This window comes from Aptenodytes forsteri, unplaced genomic scaffold (genome assembly GCF_000699145.1).
Source record: "Aptenodytes forsteri isolate BGI_AS27 unplaced genomic scaffold, ASM69914v1 Scaffold166, whole genome shotgun sequence".
NCBI lineage: Eukaryota > Metazoa > Chordata > Aves > Sphenisciformes > Spheniscidae > Aptenodytes > Aptenodytes forsteri.
This window is the reverse complement of record NW_008796110.1, coordinates 4,701,116-4,718,582: the sequence shown is the minus strand read 5'-3', so window position 1 is coordinate 4,718,582 and position 17,467 is coordinate 4,701,116. Positions and strand designations below refer to the sequence as shown.

General features: G+C 38.9%; 1 protein-coding gene across 1 annotated transcript in view; it reads left to right on the top strand.

Moving 5' to 3' along the window:
• CPED1 (cadherin like and PC-esterase domain containing 1) overlaps window positions 1-17,467 on the top strand; it is a 158,533-nt gene that overhangs the window by 137,118 nt on the left and 3,948 nt on the right. Inside the window, exons 20-24 of the mRNA XM_009286806.1 lie at window positions 18-70; window positions 9,086-9,306; window positions 9,569-9,670; window positions 9,872-9,959; window positions 12,211-12,357. Of these exons, the coding sequence (XP_009285081.1) occupies window positions 18-70; window positions 9,086-9,306; window positions 9,569-9,670; window positions 9,872-9,959; window positions 12,211-12,357 (611 nt within the window). The remainder of the gene's footprint in view (window positions 1-17; window positions 71-9,085; window positions 9,307-9,568; window positions 9,671-9,871; window positions 9,960-12,210; window positions 12,358-17,467) is intronic.

Below are 17,467 nucleotides of genomic sequence, written 5' to 3'. Positions count from 1 at the left end.
ACGGCCCAGGGCCTGAAAATACTCTGTGCTAGCCAAGCCCGAGCTCCAGCGCTGTGTGGAGGGCAGAAGAGTATGTAACAGATTTTACATTTTAATTCATTTTTACTTACCTGGATATTTAGTGTCCTGAAGCTTTACAAACAATTTTATGATTGATGTGTAAGAAAAATCCCTTTTTATTATAACTGGAAAAAGATTCAGATGGAAAATCCACAGGGACAAAAACCAACCATTATCCATAATTTAGCCTCATATGCAGACACAGTTGTCCGCTGCCATTTTGCATAGGATCCTAGGTCACACCAGTGGAGTTTCAAGACCTACGGTGTATGTGGTTACCAGTTAGACCTGCAGTGAGTATATAAGGGCTGTAAATGGAGGATGGATTTGTATTGTTGTCAGTTTGTCTCACACTTGACATGCAAGTTGGGTGTCTTCTGCTGCATACCTAATGCATGGCATTGCTTGTGCACACTAATCTTACCAAGTCTTCTTGCACATTCTTTTCTTATAGTGAAGCTTCTAAGGTGATTGCTTGGAAATACAAGGTGTCCTTAATAAGCATGCTATGACTGTAAAACTGTTGAGAGAGAGCTCTGATCTGAGGCTCAGGTACCTTACTGAGGATACAAGTATCCAGAAAGTAAGTAATTAATTGTTATAAAGCTTTTTATAGTGTATTGTCTAGGTAAGAAAACAGTAACTAAAAGTGGCATTTTGATAAAATCTGAGAGCATTTCTATATATACAAATACAAAAATAATAGTCTTCCAATTAACATTTCCTCCTTCTTTTATGGTCTTTTCTTGTCCTGCACAAAGTCCTTCATTGCCATGTGGCTTTGTTTCTGCTTGTGGTTTTCTCCGTTACTCTAGAGCTGCAGGTTTCTCCTAACATTTTTCTAAAAAACATAGGTTTATATGACAGAGGAGAAGCTTAATTTGCTCCTTATGTACAAAAAAAGCACTTCTGGCTTGACCACAGCAAAAAATATAGAAGAATTTGATAGCCTTGCTTTGGTCTTTAATTTCCATAGACATCGGGCTGCTTCAATAAGCAAGCACCCGTTGGTCAGACAATTGAAGGATAGCAGAGGAACAATATGCCACTATGGAAGTGCATTGCCAAGGTATTGCTGGGAGGATTATGCTGACATTCTCACCTCCTGAATCCGACCACACACATTCACCAGTGTTAAAAACAGGACAATGTTTGTTAAGGATCCATTAAAACCAAGTATATGAAATAAATGTTTGTGAGCTTGATTTCTTAATTCAAATTCCATTATGTTCTGACTTTCTGAGGTCACTGGTCTATTCTAGTGTCAGATGAGAGCCAGATCCTATGTGATCTACATTAACACCATGCGAGAAAAATTTCTGTAAAACTAATTGTGCTTGTTTCCTATTCTGCACCTTTTGCAAAAGTCTTCCATCATTGTCTGATGACCTTCACTGCGCTGTAGAAATCTGCTGAATCACTCCTGTTACCTTTGCACAGATGTCCATTTAATTGATTTATTCTTTTAAAGTCATCACTCTAATGCATGTTCCCCTTTTCGTATATTTCTCCTATATCTTTCCCTCTGATGTTATTTTTATCATCACTTTGCAGTAGTTTTAACTTTGTGTGGCATTTTGCAATAGCATTTTTGCTTCTTTCACCAAATAAATAAAAGTAGAGCCTGGACAAACTCCCTCGTGTCAGTAGAACTTAAGAACTAAGAGAGACTTTCTTCATACCTAAGTCAAATGAGTAAAAATGGTCCTCTGCTTGGGTGATAAGGTCCTGATTCTGCCTGTGATTAAGGCAAACTTTAGAATTACTTTACACAGTCTAAGCAATGTAGTAGAAAAAGTTTTTTTTTTTCAGGTGCTAACAGAAAGAGACTTTTGCCTGTCAGTTGTATTGTATGCTATTATATATGTTTAAGCAACCTGGACCTTTTTATAAGTGAGCTATTGAGTAGCCAGCAAGATATAATTCTTGTGAACAAATACATTTTTATTACACAAGATATTTTGGTAACCATCTATAAATATTTATATTTCCTAATTTGTGATACTAGTTTCAAACCATTATATACCTTGTCTTTAAGCACTACAGAGATCACTGACTTCTCAAACTAATGACATCATCGTTTCCATAATAAAATAAGCAGAAGGTTTCAATGCTGGAAATGTAAACAGATTGCAAAAAGAGCATGAGTGCAAAACATGAGGGCAAAAATCATCAACCCAAGTGAGGACACTGAGATGATCTAGAATGCTGCTTGATTTATATTGTCATTTGCTGAAGTTAGCTAAGAACAACAAAACTCACTCATGTGTCCACTTCTCAAAATGGGCTCAACTAACCTGCACGCCTCTGTATTCTGGGGTTTTTTAGTATGCCACCACACTTTGGATATTCAGCTTGTGTAACTTTGGTCTCTGGAATTCAAAATCCTTTACAAAGGAGTCATGTATCATGATCTACATCTGAATTCTTGCTCAAAGTTTACTCTGAACTAAGGCAATAAAACTTCCATACACCCCACATAATTACAAATCCTTCCTCAGGAAAGCACACATGTATATCTGTAGCATCTTTGGGTCAAATGACATCATACCTTCCATCAAAACACTAACAGCCCTCTATGACTGAATTTCACTTCTGAATAACTTCATAAAAAATTCAGAATCATGCAAGATTTCACCAGGAATCACGGGTAAAGCAAGTAGTGTCATTTGTGATTCACTAGGCTGAAGTCTCTGATTTTTGTCCTGGAAAAAATATTTGGCTTCAGGATTCTGATCCACTGGCTTTACTTCTTACAATTAAAAACATCATGATAAGACATTATAAACAACATAAGTGCCTGTGATTATGTCTTTTCTTTTAAATAGGAGGTGTTAATCTCTATGCCGCTGTCAAATTCCAACTATGATAACTGCAGGCTGTTTGTTTGCTTATGGTCCCTTATTAGTTTTACATAAAAAAAAAAAAAGGAAAAAAAGCCTACTTGTCTTTCTACTTTTAATGAATGTGAAGGGAAGCATGCAATGAGTTAAGCACTGTTGTGCTGCGTCCCTGATCTGGGTGCACTTCAGCAACTGATGAAAGAAGATGTAAAGTGAATGCTTTTTTTGGCTGAAATGCTGCACATGTAAGATCAATTGTATCTTTAAGTGCAATCATTCTGTTTTTCTCATGTTTCAGAGAACAACAGTAAAATGCAGCATTCAGATATGTCTCTTGCTCATTAATTTCTTTTATGCATTTTTCAATGTTTCTCAAATATGTTTACGGTCATGCAAACAGAGCACTTCTTTCCTATCGGCGTCATAAATAAGCCTTCAAAGGTGCTTTCTAATTTGTTTTCTAACTCCAGGCTGCTTTCATGTCTTATATTAAAGTTGATTTGTTTTTCAGAGCTCATCTCTAAAATTATCATCTCCTTTATAACAGAAATTAATTTTCCCTGGCTATGACTTCCAATTGATTTCACATCATCATTAACTGCTGTTTTAATTTGTGTGCACATAAAACTGTATTTGAGCTAAGTTGTTTCTGTTTCACAAAAACATAAGACCACCTGTAGTGAAACACTCAGATTGGTGAAGACATGAGAAAGAATATACATCCACAAAAACAGTTTATGAGGCCTTATTTTGCTTTATGATGTGTTAGCAAGACTAGTCAGTCATATGTTTGCATTTCAGACACGGTAAACAGGAAAATTTTGAAGTGGTGAGGCTAAGGTGATTCTGGCTGAGCAGATTTTCATTCAGTCCACTTTTAATATTTGCAGTTGTTTTTCTCCTCCATTTTAAACTCTAACTAAGGGTAACGAGATGCAGGCTGTGTTGTTCTTAGAGAACTCCACATGTATATCTTAACTGAATCAAAGAATAGGCAAACATAATAAAAATATTCTATCTGTATTATATTGTCTCAAAAAAACCCTCTGTAACTGTGGTTAATGAGTTTTTGCTGTAAGATTTATACAATTCTATTAAGACATGATGCTTTGATTTTTGTACAAGAACTTTAAAAAATAGGTGAAGGAAAAGGGGTTCTAACAGGTAATTATTTATCCAATTAGCAGCATAGAGAAAGCTGGCCTCAATAGCACGGGGGATATGTATTTTGTTTATCATTGAGAAATACTACTCAGAGTTTAGTCTTATAATAAAGTACCATTGAGTCATGTGTAATTAAGAACAGGAAATATGAAAAGGTAATATTTGCTGAAGTACTTAAAATTCAGCTGTTAAAACAGGAATTTTAACATAATTTCTTAATAATATTTTAAAGTTAAGTAGTGTTTTGGACTTACAGGTGTTTAAATTTCCTAAGTGTGGTTAATTTATAATGATAGGTCTGGTTAAGAAGTGAATTCCACTATGCTTACACAATCTTTTAAAGCCTGTAAGCTATAATGGAATTTTTCACACCAAACATTTGCAACAGAAGACACTGAAAACATCTGTCTGCGTGAAAGTGTTGTTCTTTGTCTGGTAAAATTATAGACTTATGTATACCTGATCCTTTAGTCATCCTGCAGACAAATTTCCCATTGACCTGAACAGTATATGACTAAGCCTTGTGCCAGACTGTAAAGAAATTTTCATATTCTACACACCTGAGCCATCATTTTGCTCATTATTGTCATAGACCTAAATACAGAATCATCCCCAGAGCCCCTGGTTCAAATCATATTAAATACTACATGGCACACACAACTATAGTAAGTTCGTGCAACTGTATAGAAATAAATGTGACCATAGCTACCACACATTCCATTACACTGAATGATTACTCTAATTCATCAAAGCTCTTGGGTTAGTTAAAGGACATAAGTTTTCTTCTGAGGCTAACACCACTTATTTGAGCCTTTGAGTCTTCCAAGCATTTGCTGAAAATGAAGCTGACTTGCAAAAGGTGGATGCTTTGAAAGGTGCTTTCTGATGGTCTGCATACCACAAGAAAATGTGCTTGGCCAGCTCTGCACAAGGGCAGTTTGAAAAAGCAGGTAGGATTACCTACAAATGTCCTCTTCTTCCACCTGGATTTTTTTTTAGGTAGAAGAAAAAGAAGAATTTGTTTATTTTCCAGGATTTACATGTGTCTCACAGTATGGTTGAACCAACAGTTAGAAGCAGATTGCTGGATGCAGACAAGGTCTTAATGAATGGGTGCTCTGTGTGTGCAGATTTGCTGCGCTATGCATCTACCAGCTTGGGATGCATTGGGTTACAAGGAATGCACACCCATCTTTCTATCTGAGATCTTCCCTCTACTTAGGGGAGAGCATTCCCTTCAAAATTGCAGGACAAGCAGTTTCCATAGTGTGACTGCTAACACCCTCCTGTAACGACTGCAAACAGACTTCAGAGCTCTCCAACAGGGCTAGAGGGCAGGGACCATAAGTTTCACATACTGCAGTCCTAGTTTTAACAACATATCTTTCAACAATGCTGTGACTTGACTGTGAAAGAAGTAGCTGGAGTTAAACAGATTTACATGATTCCAGTGATACAGTCCTGGTATGGCTCATACCGCTCATACCTACTTGAACAGTCAAAGACCTCTTGACTGAAAGCTAATATGGTTGTCATAATTGACAGACATCTTTGAGGATAACCTACACTTCTGGTCTGGTTTTCTGTACAACCACAAGTCCGCTTTGGCTCATTTCTCTCTCCCCCACTTACATCAAGTCTTAACTATTCTCTTAGCAGACTTGTTTCTGAGTGTTTAGGTTGATTTCCCTCATGAAACAACCTGTATTCTTCACCAACGTGATGTTGCCATCTGTCTCATTCCTGACTCATCCTGCTCAGCCACACCTTCTCCCAGGAATAAGTATACATTCCCAGATGGACACCCAAGCACTCAATAGCATTAGCTCTCCGATCTAATTTCCTGACCTTCTGCTTTACCTCCTCATAACAAGCTCACTTAAGAGTGCAAATGGAGATGTTCTGAGACTCAGAACTTACTCCTTCAGAGATGGGCTGTGTGCAGTCTCGTCAGTCTTGTGATAATATTTGAAGAAGCATGCCTGGGCCCTAACAGTTATTTATTTTGTCCAGTTACATTGACTGCTCTAAAGGAATCTGCTCTGACTCCTGTCACCCCCTTCATGTTCTCAGAAAATCAGGACAACAACAATAATACTATTCCAAGGCCCACCTGATATTTTCATATGGTGCCCAGCATAATGGCACTTAAGGGCTAGAACTGTCACTTTACAAAGTGATCTTACCTAGCTTGTCTCTCCTGGCACTGGTTTTCTAAAGGAGTGTGCCGTCCCATCTGCAGACCTGGCCAGCGAGGTACCTCAGGGCAGACTTGAAAACTCACTCATAGATCCACTGCTCATGTGTGTGTGCATGTAGAAATTGTAAAGCCCTACAATGCTGAAGTGTTTAACAGTGTAAATTGAGTGTGTGTGGGGGTGTTTTTCTCTGGTTTTGACATAACGAAAAAATGGGAAAGAGGCTGATGAGTTGATCTCAGTCTTTGATGCTCTGCAATGTTTGAGACATTGGAAATATTTAGAATGACACTTCACACTTAAATTGCTAGAGAATACACAGTGTTGGCAAAACTAGACATCTGTGCATCATGTTCATTGGCCTTGGCCATGGTTCTTCTCCCCTTTTTTTCCATGAAGGGTGTTGTTCTGCTATTTGAATTCAGTGGTAGATGTGAGTAGACCAAATACAGTTAGAAGGAGAAAATATGTCAGAATCTTAGTCACAGTAGAATGAAGAGTGAGATAAAAATGCCACATCTGCCAAATCAGTGTAATTAGTAGCTGAATATGCTGATTTGCAATTAGAAATCCCCATGTGCAGTGATAACAAATGGTATCATATGTTATTAGAAGTGGAAGAGAAACAGTCTAGCACGTTCTACCAACTGCTCTACGTGTGTAACCTGGTAGAGACTGTTCATTATTCTGCTAATGATGTTCTGGGTTTTTACAGAAATGTTCTGACCCACATTGCAAGTTAATGATATCCTTGCCTGCTAATATCTGAGAACTGCTTTTTAAATAGATATACATCTAGATGCTACAGTGATGGACTTATTAAGTGGATATTAAAGAGACATGGATATAGGCAGACTGGAGAGATTAAGAGATTTTGCAAGTTATAAGAATTGTTAAAAAACCTCAAGTTAGCCTACTTTAGAATTAAGACATACTGTAAGTGTGGACTGTCTTCCTAATTGTAAATAATTGTGTGCATGTTTGTGTCTGTCAGAGAGGGAGAGAATATCCAACCAGTCCTTCCAAGGATCCAACGATCCTTGACTTCTGTGAGTCGTGCTATGCTTGGTTTAAAGAGGTTTCTTCTGACACAACACGAAAACAGTTGGAAATCCCCTTGCATGTGAGGGAAGTGCTTGTGCAGTCCAAGCATGAGCAGCAGCTGTTTAAGAATTTACTCTGTGAAGTAGCTTTGAGAGGTCCAGGACGGGAGGTAAAAAAGCCTCTGTATGCTCAGTGCTTGTTTTAATTTGTTTGCTACCATACATAAGCTATCAAGGTCTTCTCTGCAGCCCACAATGGGCAAGGCATGGGATGTTCAAGTCATTGTCATGCCTATTCTTGGCCCTTGCACCAGATCAGGGAATGTTCATCTGAAACTGTTTCTGTTCTGTGGGAACCATCATTGGTACACTGTTGTGGGTTATTTTTACTCACAATAGGTTCATAGTGGGAACTGGAATCAGTCCCTAAAACTGTGACATTCCTGAAGGGAATAGATGAGATGTATTAGATGAGAGAAGTCCAAGATGCCTTCACCACATAAAATCTCTAAGAGAAGCTTTGGAAATGTATTGTTAAACATGTAATCTTGTGCAGTCTGAATTTTATTTGCATAGCCAAATATTCAAGGTGGAAGTGGTAAAGCATCAACCCCAAATCAAATTAAAAAAGCAAACAACAAAACCCCAACTTACAGGGTGCCAACTACCCTGAGTGCAAGAGGAGGTAGGAAAAGCAGCATACTGCTGCGCAAAGAACAGGGCTGTTATTGTGTTATGGCTCTGTGGGGTTTCTGACTCCCAGTTTTACATTTATGCTCCTCTAGGTGGATTTCTGGCTGAGGTGACTGTGGTAATAACTGATTACGCACACAGTTTCATTGGCAAACCACAGTGAACCTGGGTTCTCTTCCCCTTTGGACTTTTGTCATTCCTTACGTGTTCTCTTCAGCAGAAGGAAATGCTAGTCCTATCCACTAAAAATAGGGCAATCACATTAAAAAACCCCACACGTTAAGTTCTGTGGTCTCCACATACAGAGATGTTTGATTTGTCAGGGGAGTCTACAGAATGGGTAGGAGCAAGCCCAAATTTGACTTTTTCATTCATTTGCAAGTTCAGAGTAGCCCAGCAAAGACTGCTGATACTTGAAGTACTTCTGTCATCCTGACAGAACTTCTAACTCCCTTCAGGCCACGATGCTTCCTGGTGGTCACATCACACATGCCAGGACTCTATTCAGATTATCTGCCACCAAAATAACCCCCTTTTTTCCCCCTCTGAAATTGCAGAAAGATCATGTCTCTGCAAATAAGGCAGCAGCTGCATCCATTGATATGTGTGTGTGTATTACTTTGGTGTAAATTCTAATGAATCACATTTATGGAAAACAGACATTAACCAAGACGTGCTGTGTAGGAACAACCACATGAAAAACTGGAGGAACAAAAGCAGGAAGCTGCAAGCAATCACAAGAGTCTCTGTGCTAACAATTGGAAGTAAATATAAACTTAAGCAAAAGAAATTACCAACAAGGATGAAAAATGCAGGACTAACTGTGCAGCTATAGCCATCTATAACCTGTACTTTTTGTCTTTGAAACACATATTATAGCTTTTTGTTAATCAGATCACACAGATTTTGCTAAAGAAGAACTTTAGTATTGAGATGTCAGGGCTGGAGAACTGGCAGCTCACAGATATATTTCTTGAACATTATGAGAAGGGTTTAAAAACCTCCAGACTAGCCATATTCTTTTCTTAGCTTTTGGGTTTTGGAGTGTACAACTTCTAAGTCATATCTTTTTTTCCATCCAAAGATTCTTTTTATAGGTGACTCAACTAACAGAGGGATGATGTACTATCTAATAGAAAGAGTGAATAAGACTCTTCAGGAATGGCAAAAGACTCATGATGTTAAATGTTATCATAATATCAATGAGGGGAAAACCTTTATCAGTTACTCCTACTACCCCCAGTTTTGGATGAACGCAAACCAGAAACCAACTTTTGAAAAAGCACTAGAACAACTGCTGCAGAGGTACCGTACAAACTCTATTGCTGGCTTCTTTGTATTCTCATTCTATTCACAAATGTGTTTAACACATTTTACAATTAAAGTCAGTAAACGATTAAACATAACGTGTGCAGACCGTATTGTGTGGTTGAAAAATAGTATAAAATGACATCAGGCCTCTGATGAAGATGCCAGATGCAGTTCACTGAAATGCAATGCAATGCAGTTAAAATGTTTGCCATCTGTTTTAAGGCAACATGTGTTGTTTTTCCTTTCTGGGTTTCAGATCACGTCCCCTGGAGAATACAGACCAGACCGTATTAATTGTAGGTGGCGTTCAGTGGCTTAATTCCAATCACCTGCAAATTATCCAAAAGGTGTTGAACAGGTAATGTGATGTGCTTGGTGTTATTCCAAGTCTTGATATGATAAACTATAAGAAACAACGTAACCAAAAATTTTAAATAAAAACATTTCATTTGTTTTCTCATGTGTGTACACTTAACTGACTTTGAAAAAATAAAAATGAAGTGTCTTTTGATGTGTCTGTTAAGTAAAATGTAATCTTTTTTTTTTATTTGCCAAACAGAGAAAATCTATCAAATATCCTGGTAATTATCAAATCCATAGGGATGGGCTTTCACCTCCCAGTGGATGGAATACATTCTCTATCACAGGTAAGCTACAGTATATTTAGAGTGCATTTTCACGGAAGACTTGTCATTTCAGCAATAATTTTGCTGTCTGGTCAAAATATGTTACAACCTCTGCTGAGCAAGCTTTAAGTGGATCAAAGAAAGAACAATGTTTGTATTTGCTCATACGGCTTGCTGATGCAGATTCAAACCGATCTGCCTTATTTCGTGGATTCCGCTGCAATCAGAGCGCCATTTGAGACGCCGTGCTCAGTCAGACGTCCCAGGAACCAGAAGAAGCTCCGATATAAGCCTGCTGCCCAAGTTGAGAAATTGAGCTGGGGATAGGCAGATTGCTCCTTGCACCATGTCGAGCACTGGCCCTCCCCAGGTTTCCTCCATGGTTACTGCTGGATCAGATTCACTGGCCTAGCTGCATTGCACAGCTCTCCATAAATCTATCTTAACCGACCTATGAAGCCAGAACATTACAAAGCAGCTGGAATGTACCTGTGAATCTAGCCTCTTATTTGTATGTTAATCGGATGTTACAGTCGATTTAAATCACATCCATGACTCTCAGAGTAGCAGATGGGCTCATTTCAATGTGCTGTGTAACTCATTCAATTCAATATTTTTATTTACAATTTGGACGGTGGTTCTCTCTTGAACATACACAAAATGGCTGAATGAGACGGGGCTGAGAAGCGCCAGAGGGCAGAACGGAGTAAACGATGCCTACCAGCACTGCGTGTAGCGCTCCAGCTATTCACAGGTGTTGAAAAGAGAGAGTTATTAGCTTTCACAGTTTACGTACAGCACTCCTATCACACTGGGGACTGGCGCCCACGTCTTTCTGCAACCATAACACACTGCTGTATTCAGTGTGTGACTTACTGTTACTCTTACCCTTCTTTTTGCTACGGAGACTGCCCTGTCAGATTTTGCCCATTCTTTCTTTCGAAGTTAGTACTATCTGCCTTGTCTTCAGTGAATGTCGTCTTACTGATTCCAACCATTTGCTTAATTTATCCAGATGACCAAATTAGGATACAGTAGGGAAATGGTTGGACTCAACATGAAGAAACGTTGTCATAGCTCCTGCCATAGCTTTCAGGGGAGTTCAGTCTTAGAAGGAAGAAGCAGTGCTTTGATCGAAGGTAGGTGAGGCAAGGACAGAAAGAGTATTAAAGGCTTCCCAGGACTGCCTTTTTCTGTTTCTCATCCAGTAGTTTATAAAACTCCAGAAATCAACTACAGTGCATAACCAACATTCTTTTCCCTTTCAATATTGGAATCATATGCCAAATTACCCATGTGGTTTGGGTGCTCTGGACTTCTGGATTACCCCAGCTACTCTCAAGGTGAGGCAAGGACAGAAAGAGTATTAAAGGCTTCCCAGGACTGCCTTTTTCTGTTTCTCATCCAGTAGTTTATAAAACTCCAGAAATCAACTACAGTGCATAACCAACATTCTTTTCCCTTTCAATATTGGAATCATATGCCAAATTACCCATGTGGTTTGGGTGCTCTGGACTTCTGGATTACCCCAGCTACTCTCAAAGCCCTTCTGTCTTCAGTGTCAAATCCACCGCCTTGACATATATGACTAACTTTTTTTCTATTCCTACCCACCGCCTTGACAAATATATGACTAACTTTTTTTCTATTCCTGGCCTTCCTGCAGTATCTTGAGAAATAATCATCTGTTCTTCAGTGTAACCATTTCTAAGATACCTATGACCCTATACTCCTTTTTAAGCAACAGTCTCAATGACTTTGATTTGAAGCTGAATTTTTCTTTTACAGGAACAATTTCACCATTTGTTACAGGCAACTTTGTAATAGGATTTTTTTTTTCTGAATTACACCTCATATTAGCTAAGTATATATAAAAAGTTACCCAGCAGTTGTATTTTAAATAACATTGAATTCTTTCTGTGAAGGAAGCTGCACAACTCTTGAAAAGTAATTATAGTTACTGCTAATTTGATTTTAATTTAGATCTTAGTGAAATCAACCTGATTTGTTGTGTAATTAAGGGAAAAAAATTCAGATTTTCTTGTAACTATTTTTGTACTGCAAAACCCATTCTAAGAAATTTCTGCAAAAATCTACAACGGTCTTGGAGTAATAGCTACTTTCAAGAGTGAATTTATAGTAATTCTTGTCTGGAGTATATCATAATTTCTTTATTCAAAATGCAGTTTTGCTACTCATTTCAGTGGCAGAATAAAATAACCTTTAAACAGTCCTTCTGACAAGACATTGCAATATTTTATCTGGAATGCAGGCAGAAGTGCAAAACTTGTGGAATGAAAACTTGGTTATTCTGGATACAGCAAAAAAATTTGGCTATGAAGTTGTTGACACCTTTGTCATCACCATGGGACGTTACAAAGAATTCCTGCAAGGGAAGTGTGGCTGCCATTTCCATGAGGTAATAGTTTATGCTTATATCATTCCCAGGTATTTAAGAGAGCTTTTAACTGTCAGGTCCTTAGAAATAAGAAGGTATGCAACGAGGTTCGCATCCATGACTCAAAGTTAGGCCTGAATAAAAACCACGGAGACAGCAGTTTGTATGGTGGCACTTGCCCCTCGCTGCTTAGAGTGCAACGCTGCCCAAGGACGGGGTGAACTGCTGTAGTGGCGATTCCTTGCAATAAAAAGCATGCTTTTCTGCAAAGGTAACCTGCATAAAAGGATGTTGCACAGTTTCCAGGTTCTTATATTATTCGCTATGCATTATATATCCCAACTGCTTCTGCACGGACTTGCTTCATCTTTTTGCCATACCTCAGTCTCACAAGTTTTTTTCTCAAGCCTTCCTAACTGAGCAGGTCAGCAGACTCTCATCAAACCACAGGTACATTTAAAATGGAGCTTAAATTTGAAAGACCAATCTTACTGCTGTATATCTGTTTTCATATGTCTGAGAAAGTTATCTGGGATAGTTATAGTGACTGACTGTACAAACAGAAATCTCACGCCCATAGTTCTGTTTTCTTTTTTGCCTGAAATCTATAGAAATTTTGTCTTCTGTTTTATAACTACTGGACTGGTAAAACAGGGACGTGGTAAAACATATGAGTAGGGCAACTGAGAACATATTCTTCTGTTCATTCGAAGTTCTGGCAAGGAATCTTCACAATGTATTACAAATGACAGGAGTCCATAGATTAAATAAAAAACGAATAAGCAAACACATTATTATATCTAGGCACAAAATCAGCTCAGAGGCTGCCAAACCAGTGAAAGTAAAGAGTTTGAAAAACAAGATATTTAAAGTTTTTCTGGTTTCCTTTAAGATGTATTTTGAGTATGTGGTATGTCTTTTTATAGTGAGAGCTCTTCCCCATCAGCAAAGGAGGGATCTGTTTTAGTTTTGGATTTCTTGTACCTTATGTATAGCAAATGAAGAAGTGCACCCCTGGTTTAGTGCAGGTGACCCTGAATGAAAACAGAGAGTATAATTTTTGAGTAGTCAAGTAAGCAGGTACCCTCTGCCATAAGGCTAATGACAGTAATTTTGCATATGATAGTTAAAGAAGTGTCACCAAGGCCACCAGACTATTCCTGTAGCTTCCAACCAAGTCCTTCCTTGTGCCCATGACACCAACTTGTTTATAAAAAAGGCCAGTTCCCAGGTTCCCGTTATGAGTGGTCAGCCTGCTGAGAATCTGAACACGTCATTCATTTCCCTAATGAAGACCCATGAACATTACATTACTCCCTTCAGAAACCAGAAAAAGCTTTGGGGAATAAAGGAGACTCATATCTTTCCAGATGCTTAGCTCCTGATTCCCAGTAAAAAATATTTCTTCAGTGAAAACTGGAATCATATACTCAGAGATCATCAGTAACCCCCATGCCTTAATTTGTTGCTAGATCTAAGGACAGTGAAGCCTTATGGTACCTCTATAGAAAAGGTCATGTTTAGCACAGTAAGACATTGCCTGTGATGCTACAAGGATCTTCATTCTTATGAACTGAATCTGGGTTGTCTGTTTAACAAAAGGCTAGGAAACTACCGCAATTTATTCCATTAAAATCTGTTTAGGACCATAAAACTTGAACTGCCATATGTTTCAGGAAGATTGCATTTCCTCTGCGTGATCAAAAGAGAGATGACAGGTGCAAGTTCTTTCACAGAATGAAATATAGAATGAGAAGAAATTGTTACCAAAAAGTTAAAACTGGAGGAAAAAAAAGGATGCAATGAAAGATGTCTCTCTGAAACCAAGAGTTAATAAATTCATGGTGTTTCACAGTCAGCTGGAGACTTTGTGCCAATAAGAAGCTACTAGTTGGAAGAAATCTCAGGAGTTTGGTTGCTGACTAGAATAATGACACAAGCAATTTGATGTGTCATTTAGAAGACAGAACTCCACAAGTTAGTTCTTACGGAGAAAATCCTAGAACTTTTTTAATTACAGTTATCAAAAGTGCATAAATATTAAAAAAGACTATCACCCACACAAGTGAAATGCTAGCATTTTTCCAGCATGAATTTAGGAATTTGTTTTCTGTCAAAACATATTACTTCAAATAAGAGAGACCACCAAATGTTTTCTGAATCTCTCAAGAGAAGGATAAAAGCCCTTTGCTTATTTTGCCAAGTCATGCCTATTTTTCTGTAAGCCTCACTCTTGGCCAAGCCCATTCCCAGGACCTGGACGTGTGCAGGGTTAGCACAGAAGCTCCATAGAGCTTCACAGGTACAAAGGTGGGCCGTGACACCAGGAATGAAGTGGAAGCACTAATTTTTGCTGTGAAGAAATGTCAGGACAGCTGTGATATATTTTCCTTAAAGATCCAAAAAAAGCAAAGATCTAAAAATAAGGTTTCCTTCATTAGACACCCACAGTATACACTGGAAAACAAAATATACTGTGGCTAATTAAACCACAAACTGAAATTCAGTGGTGATGATAGTAAAATTCAAGCATAGGCTCCAAAGTGTCCTTGCGGTGTCTGCTGGCCAAGGACTAGCATAGCAAGCCTAACTATTTTGTTGTAGCCAGTGGATTATATTTAATTCTCTCAGCCACAGCAGTCACCCTTGCATAAAGAAGAATTAAAAAGTTAATAACTATAAGGCTTTCATTTTTCTTCTTAAATATCACAGGCAGAGATATAATATCAGAGACAGTCTACCGGACAGCAAATACATTCCCAAAAGAGAGTGGGGAGACAATCAGCTGCCGCTGGTTGGGACTGTGTTCCAGTATGAGGCTCACTGGGACTGAACACAGGTTTGGGAGTGTTATCAGTCGCATCTGACCTCACGTGCTGTGTGTCAGCCTCACAGCTGGTTTCCACCTCAGGCTCCTCAGCAGCTCACATGTTTTCAGCCCATTGCTGTGGCCTCTGTCCTGCTTTGGGACCAAACACAGCAGGCGTGGTTAGTTAACCAATCCTTTAATCTGCTCTGCTCAGTACATGAGAAAGGCACGAACACAGCTCAGTCCAAACGGATCTGGAAAAGAGGGAGTAAGTCACAGAGCAGATATTTATGCGATGGATAAATAGTCCCATGGAGTAAACGCCTCCCTCCATTTCCCCCAGACAGCTATATTGACCCTTTTTTCTCTAGAACCCAGATGTTGGTGTCTTCGTGGGTCATTGCTGATGCTCGCCGTTTGAGTGAAGCGGAGCTTTTGAGTGAAACGGAGAGCTTCAAAGTGAAATATTTCAGATGCTTTGTATGGAACTGGGTGGAAAACAGCAGGGCGTGATCGGTCATCAGCATTTTTCATGCACTCCTCCATCATTTTGTATGAGCTCATCTGCAGATTTGGCCTTGCTTCTCTGCTGGAGGAATCTCAACAGAGAGTATGTGTTTCTGGGGAGGATCAGGGGAGAATTTGGCTCACGGAGCAGTTGCTAATGAGGCTTGAGAAGCCATTGTGCCTGAAAAAGGCATTGATGTGCCCAGGAGAATCCATCAGCCCCCCAAAACCGGACTTGATCCTTGAGGAAGGCAAAAAGAAAGTCCTTCAATGCTTTTGATACCTCATTAGTTTTAACAGTTTTGTCATCAGTTTATTTCTGCATCCTGGCAAGTGGAGTTTCATCAGGTGCTGAAGCAGTTTGCACTAGGAAAATGGCATTTTGCCTCCGAGGATGGAGCCAAGAACACTGTGTAAAACCCCAACACTTTTCATGTTTTATGAAACCAGATGCAATGGATTAAATCTACTGCTTTGTACTTTCACTTTCTTTCTCCTAAAAAATGACCTTCTAAACTCCCAGAAGACTGCACCCCTCTGTAAATGCCATCTGAGCTAAAGCACGGCCATGCGGGAACAGAGGGCTGGCCATTCTGTGCAGTCAGAAAACAAGAACTGAAATGCATTCAGCAGTTCTCATTTAGTTCTCACTAGCTGGCCAAACAGAAAGCTATTTCCCCTGATTGTCCTGATAAATTATTTGAGTTCCCACTAACCCACTGCAGAGGGCCTCGGGTCACCCTGGTAGCATAGAAATCCACAGCTCTGTAGACCCTACAATCTTCGCTCAGAGTGCCAAGGGATCTGGACTCACAAAGGGATTGTATCAATCTGGGACAAAAAATCCTAGATAACTCTGGCACTTTCTGCCCAAACATACTTCTAGTTCTATGCACACATGCAAACCTGATTTTTTAATTACCTCATTCTTCATAAACGCTTATGGAGAAGTAGATTGGCCGGCAGTTATAAAGACCTTTATGGAACCTATTTTTTTATTCAGATTCATTTCCTAATTTAATGACAATGAAATCATGGTCACAACATAAAAACTAGCAACCCTGGGATTTTGGTATCTTAATCAGTGGCTGGCTGCTGGATGAACATTAGATTGCATTCCTGGGAGGTTATGCCTAACAGGAATGCAGTCTGCGTGATTGGTTCAAGGTGGCATCATTTTGAAATAGTTGTAAGATCTAAGGCACTAATTTAAAAAAATGAACCTGCAGTAACTGCATGAAAACAAATAACAGCCCTTGGCTTAGCTGTATCAAATTGATCAGAGGATATATTAATTTTCTACATGGATAATTCCTGGTCTTTTTTTAGTTCAGCCAGCTCCCTCATAGTCTCTCTGCCCAGTCTTTCAAGCTTTTGCACGTTATTCCTTCACTCACATTTAATTTTGTATGAGTTTCCTTTTTTATGAGCTTCACTACATATGAACATTGTTTCTGATTGTTCAGTGACAGTAAATATACATTATATTTTTAAAAAGCTAATATGCTTCCACATAAATATATGCATTAATAAATGAAGTCTGCTTTTTCAAGTGTCTGCTGTGATTGATATAGCAGGAAAATTGATGGGCATCAGAGCTATCAAGTCAGCATATATTTACTCTTTTAAAAATAAGTTAACCACTTATTTTTCTGCTTTCTCTGGATTTGCCAATGCCCGGGTCAGCATTGTCCTGCATGGATGTCCTGCATCTGTGCAAGGTTCTGAAATTTTGTCTCTCTTGAAGTTACTTCATTATTCATCAGTGACTGTGTGTTCACTCAGACAAGACCTTCAGCATCTCACAGGGTAGCC